The sequence below is a fragment of the Mus pahari genome, chromosome 10 (genome assembly GCF_900095145.1).
Source record: "Mus pahari chromosome 10, PAHARI_EIJ_v1.1, whole genome shotgun sequence".
NCBI lineage: Eukaryota > Metazoa > Chordata > Mammalia > Rodentia > Muridae > Mus > Mus pahari.
This window is the reverse complement of record NC_034599.1, coordinates 59230231-59236476: the sequence shown is the minus strand read 5'-3', so window position 1 is coordinate 59236476 and position 6246 is coordinate 59230231. Positions and strand designations below refer to the sequence as shown.

General features: G+C 47.8%; 1 protein-coding gene across 2 annotated transcripts in view; it reads left to right on the top strand.

Moving 5' to 3' along the window:
• The window catches only part of Dis3l (DIS3 like exosome 3'-5' exoribonuclease), a 36193-nt gene that overhangs the window by 17874 nt on the left and 12073 nt on the right, over nucleotides 1-6246 (top strand). For both annotated transcript variants that reach the window (XM_021206311.2, XM_029543308.1), the window contains exons 6-8: nucleotides 407-485; nucleotides 2440-2619; nucleotides 6016-6185. In XM_021206311.2, the coding sequence (XP_021061970.1) occupies nucleotides 407-485; nucleotides 2440-2619; nucleotides 6016-6185 (429 nt within the window). The remainder of the gene's footprint in view (nucleotides 1-406; nucleotides 486-2439; nucleotides 2620-6015; nucleotides 6186-6246) is intronic.

Below are 6246 nucleotides of genomic sequence, written 5' to 3'. Positions count from 1 at the left end.
GACACTCCAGAAGAGGGCGTCAGATCTCGTTATGGGTGGTTGTGAGCCACCATGTGGTTGCTGGGATTTGAACTCCGGACCTTCGGAAAAGCAGTCGGGTGCTCTTACCCACTGAGCTATCTCACCAGCCCCGAATTGTGTATTTCTAATAGGCAATTTGGAAGTCTCTCATGGAGCCGAAGCTTGAGTGCACCATGATGAATGACATCCAAGCCTTAGTCACAAGCATGCCCAGCCCTGTTGGCGGAGCAGCAGAGTAGTTCAAGCTAGAAATGTATTCTCAAGAAAAGAAACCATAGTGCTTAAGACAGGGGTCATAGTGCTAAGAATATGATCATTTCATAACTTTTTAAAAACTGTGTCAGGAAAGAACTTTGTTTACACTGACTTTTGCTTATGATTTTAGGGAATTCTGAATGTCAACAAGCACAGAGCTCAGATTGAAGCTTTTGTTCGCCTACAGGGAGCCAGCAGTAAGGACTCAGGTTCGGTGCCAACCACATATTTCCACGTTGCCTTTTTGGTTCTGACATTATACCATGAAGAAAGTATGAATTGTTACGCAGCCCTGTGTACACTGGGCTTGTGAATTCGTTTATTCTATCTGCAGTGGGGGCTGGGATATTAGTACTAGGAATTGACCTTCAGGCTTTGCTTATGCCATTTGTCTGTCGTTTCTGGCTTTATTTTTTAATTCTTTAAAATTAAGCTGGGAATGATGGCACATGCTTTTAATCCCAGCATTTGGTAGGCAGAGGCAGGATCTCAGTGAATTTAAGGTAAGCCTGGTCTACAAAGAGAGTTCCAGAACAGCTAGGGCTACAGAGAGAGACTCTGTCTCTAATAATAAGGAGATTCAGATCACTGAGTGAGACGTGATACAGAGAGCATCCGCAGGTAGAGATGCCTCACAGCCCTCACCAGTGGCACACACTCCAGGTCCTCTCCTGTGCTCACCATGTTGTCATCCTACATAGTGTGCTCTGGGTTTTTAACTAGTCCTTGTAGCCAGCTGCGGCCCTAATTTCCGGTTTGTTGCGGTATGTTTAAACTGCTGTACAAGGAAAGGAAGCACATCCTCTAAGGCCCCACTGCTAACTGGTACAGCTGAGCTTGCAGCCCAGGCTGTGACGTGAGCATCCCTAGACTGCCTCCTAGACTGTGCTCCTGCGAGCACATGCCAGGCAGAATGTGGAAACTAAGATGAAATGTAAAAGGAAGAGGAAGTCTTGATGGTGAAAATGGGTTGGGCGTAATTCCAGTGTGGGCTCAGATACATGCAGGAAGTGATGGTATAGGGAAGGATTCAAAACAAAATAACAGAAGGGTGAAGAGTGGTCATTATATGATATGCACCCATGTGAGACTGTCAACAACTGTAGTGACTTAAAAAAAATGTTGGGTACCTTGTACAAACGCGTTATTCAGCCTTCTGGCATGGGAGCAGTCTTAGTTCTCCCCAACCTGGCACAACACAAGAGTTAGTTCTGATATCAGTGAAGGCCTCTGCAACAGGCAGTTGGACTTACAGCTGAGGGTGAAGACCTCAGGCAGAAACAAATCCACACCCTCTAATCTGGCTCACCAGAAGGTGCCACACGCATTAGGGAGGGAGGGTCTTTCTGCTTCTAATAATCTAGTGGTCTGATCAAGGAAATTCCTCGTAGGAGCATCCCACTGCTTATGTTTTAACTGATTTCAGAAACAGTCACGTTGACAAAAAAGATTACACATGAGAGGGAGGGAGGGAGGGAGGGAGGGAGGGAGGGAGGGAGAGGGAGAGAGAGAGAGAGAGAGAGAGAGAGAGAGAGAGAGAGAGAGAGAGAGAGAGAGAGAGAAAGAGAGAGGAGAGAGGGGTTTATGCAAGGTATACAGGCGCATTCACCATTATGTGCACTACTTTTGGAGGCCAGAAGTTGATGTTGAGTATCTCCTGTGTCATTCTCTACTTGTGTGTGTGTAGTGTAGTGTTGCATGTTTATGTGCCCTGGCTTTTATGTGGGTGCTGGAGTTCAGTACTTAGGTTATCATACTTACAAGGCATGCTGAGCTGTCTTCCCAACCTCCTCCGCCTTATTTTTTGAGACAGTGTCCCACTGAATGTGAAGCTGGCTCTTTTGTCTGGACTGACTGGCCAGTGAGCTCCCAAGATTCCCCTGTCTCCAGTCCACCACGTGCATGTGTTACCGACATGCATCCCACACCTGGCATTTGACCTGGTTTCTAAGATCCAACCTCAGACCCTGTTCCTTGTATGGCAGGCCCTGCACCCCTTCACTCCTGCCCCCCTGCCCCCCCTACACCCCTTGCAGCCCCCTGGAAGAAGGAACCGTCTCAGCAGAATGATTAGACTTGAGAGGCGTCTGTTTGAAATGCCCCCTGGTGAGGCAGTGCTCCTGCCGGGCAGCCACTGACTCCCAGCCTCTCTGTGGCACACAGGCTTGGTCAGCGACATCCTCATCCATGGCTCGAAGGCTCGGAACCGCTCCATCCATGGAGATACGGTGGTGGTGGAGCTGCTCCCCAAAAGTGAGTGGAAAGGAAAAACCTCCGCCCTGTGTGAGAACGACAGCGATGACAAGGCCTCGGGCGAGTCCCCGAGCGAGCCCATGCCCACAGGTGAGCCCACCCAGAAGTTCTTTGTGTTCGTTTAATGAAAATTGTGTATATTCATCATGAATAATGTGATGTTCTGATAGAGGTATGCATTGTTGAATGGCTAAATCCAGCTAATTAACATACATATTACCTCACACCATTTTTTTTGTTTTGTTTGTTTTTTTGAGACAGAAGTTTCTCTGTATAGCGCTGACTGTCCTGGAACTCAACTCACTCTGTAGACCAGGCTGGCCTCAAACTCAGAAATCCACCTGCCTCTGCCTCCCGAGTGCTGGGATTAAACACACCATGTTTTTAGAAAGTAATCTTTTATGTATAGGCGTGTTTTGCCTGTGCGAGTGTGTTGTGCATGTCTGGTGCCCACAGGGCTAGAGTAGAGTATTGAAAGCCCTGGAATTAGAATTATAGATGTTTGTGAGCCATCGTGTGGGTGCTGGGTGCTCATGATTTGTAGGAGTACAAAGCGTTGCTGATACTAAAATAAGACATGCTCTCAGCCTTCCCTGTCTGCAGTCTGCTTCTCTGTTGCTGGTTCTAAGGTTGGAGATTGAACCTAGGACCTCAGACTCGCTGAACGTGTATGTGTCCCGCCGTTCCTCTGCCCTCAGTTCTTCTACAGGTGTACTTGATTCTTCTGCTTCTTTTGAGACAGAGTCGTGTAGCCTAGGCTGGCCTCGGACTCACTGTATTCAAGTTAATCCTCCTGCCTCCGCCTCCATCGCACTAGGATCATAAGTGTACAAAACAAGACCTGACCACTCACAGGTTTATTCTGACTTCTTCAGCACCAAAGAAACAAAAAGCCCCTCTGGACATTGCATGGTTCCCAGCTACTGCCCCTTTTCTCTGCCTCAGTTTACATAAGTTTTCCCTCCACTTTCTCTCCTTCCGTTCTGCATGACCTCACTCATTTGCTGGTCTGACATTCCCCTTTTCCTCTAAGTCTGCTTGTATCCAATTTCCCAGGATCCTCCTGCCCAGATCTGTTTAGATCCTTTTGCTCATTGTCATATCATGTGACCAGCTCATGACGTGCTGCTCTGGACATCAGGCTCCCTTACTGCTGCCCACCTGGCTGCCCATCTTGGCTTCTGTCCTGGTTCTTCTCTCCTACTGCTTGCTAGGTGTGCCATGCTCTGCCCTGGGCCTCCTGGTTGCACTCTCTAGACTAAGTTGAGTCTTTTTTTTTTTGGTTTTTCGAGACAGGGTTTCTCTGTGTAGCCCTGGCTGTCCTGGAACTCACTTTGTAGACCAGGCTGGCCTCAAACTCAGAAATCCGCCTGCCTCTGCCTCCCGAGTGCTGGGATTAAAGGCGTGTGCCACCACGCCCGGCTGCTGTTATTGCTTTTTAACTCTTCAATACTCCAGAATTCCTCAATGTTTTAATGGTAATCATTTGTTCAAGTTATATAAATTACTGTCAAACTTGAAAAAACAAAGGGCTCCTGTCACCTGCCCCAAGCCTGCTGTCCCTGCAGTGTCCCTCGTCTCAGGAAACTGAAGATTTCTTCTTAGAGCTGGGCCATCCAGAAGACTGGAATCTTTCTGCACTCATTTTTTGACACATTCAGTGACTTAGGGCCTGAATCCAGCTACTTCCCATGCTTACACCACACCTCTGTGGAGCCAGGCCTCATTTAGGTGCCCTGTAGCAGGGTCCTCTCATCAGCCCCTCAGTGAGTTGACAGGCAGGTGACGCACGCCTTTAATCCCAGCACTTGGGAGGCAGAGGCAAGGGGATTTCTGAGTTGGAGGCCAGCCTGGTCTAAAAAAATAAACAAACAAACAAACAAATAAAAAAGATAGTGAAAACTCACATTTGAAAAATAGGTGTAGTGGCACTTGCTTGTAATCATAGCATTGGGGAGGTAGAGACAGGAGGATCGCTAGAATTTACTAGCTAGCCAGCTTAGCCTAAGGTGGGGCTTCAGGCCAATGAGAGACTATCTCAAAATGCAAGGTTATTGGCTCCCAAAGAATCTCCCTGAGATGGACTTGTAGCTTGAACACACACATACACACGCACACACATGAAAATTTTATGGGAAAAAAAGCACTTTCTAGCTACTGTGGTTATCTTTTCCTGACTTCAGTGCTATGTGTTAGACTTAGGATGTGTATTCTTTGCTCTGGACCAAGCAAGTGGAGCTGTTGAGAGCACACAGGCGACCGTGGAAGCACATAGCAGCTAGACAAGGGTTAAAGACAAGTCAAAAGGCAGCTGTGGGTACGCACACATCTAATCCCTATGCTGGGAGGCAGAGGCAGGCGGATCTGAGTCTGTCCCACCTATCTACATTGTGAGTTCCAGGACAGCCAAGGCTGCAGAGAGAAACAAATAACAGGCAAATGAAAGGCCAGGCCTAGTGGCTGTGCTTCTACCTCAGTGCTAAGGAGACAGAGGCCAACCTCGTCTCAAAAAACCCATTGAACAGAGCTGGGTGTGGTGGCACAGGCCTTTAATTCTAGCATTTGAGAAGCAGAGGCAGGCACATCTCTGTGAAATTTGAGGCCAGTCTGGTTTGAGTTCCAAGACAGCCAGATGTACATGGTGAAACCCTCACTCAACAAAACAGTGAATAACTAAGTCAAGGTGGAAGCCATTGCCCTCCTTCAGCATACCAAGCCCTGAGTTCCAGGACATGATGACAGAAGGGCCGTGGGAAGGTTCTGAATGTCATGTTGGGCTCTGCAGAAAAGGAGTGCTGGCTGGGTTTTTTTGTTGTTGTTGTTTTGTGTGAGACAGTCTCTCTATGTAGCCCAGGCTGTCCTGGAACTCTCTTTGTAGACCAGGCTGGCCTTGAACTCAGAGATCCTCCTGCCTCTGCCTCCGAGGGCTGGGATTAGAAGCATGAGCTACTTATACCCAGCTGACAGTGCTTTTTTGTTTTTTTAAAGCTATTCATCTTTTTTTTTTTTTAAATTAGATTTAGCCGGGCGGTGGTGGTGCACACCTTTAATCCCAGCACTGGGGAGGCAGAGGCAGGCGGATTTCTGAGTCGAGGCCAGCCTGGTCTACAGATTTAAAGTATTAGATTTTTTTTTTTTAAGATTTATTTATTTATTATATGTAAGTACACTGTAGCTGTCTTCAGACACACCAGAAGAGGGCGCCAGATCTCATTACAGATGGTTGTGAACCACCATGTAGTCGCTGGGATTTGAACTCAGGACCTTCAGAAGAGCAGTCGGGTGCTCTTACCTGCTGAGCCATCTCACCAGCCCTAAAGTATTAGATTTAAAGTGCTAAAAAAGCATGTCCTCAAACACATTTAGCCATGTGCTTGAGACCGGGAGCTGTGCATTTCTTGTTCACTTCCTTGTGCCTCCACCCTCACAGCCCAGAGACGAGATGGCTAACCAGTTAGTGCCTTGTTGTGTTTTGTCTCCCTGAAGGTCGAGTGGTAGGCATCCTTCAAAAGAACTGGCGAGATTATGTGGTGACATTTCCATCCAAAGAAGAGGTCCAGTCTCAGGGCAAAAATGCTCAGAAGATCCTGGTTACACCGTGGGATTACAGAATCCCCAAGATCCGCATCAGCACCCAGCAGGCAGAAGCCCTCCAGGTAGCTGCCCCTTGCTTCTGTTCTGCCACTGCCTTTGCTGGCTTTCCAGCAGCACCAGGAA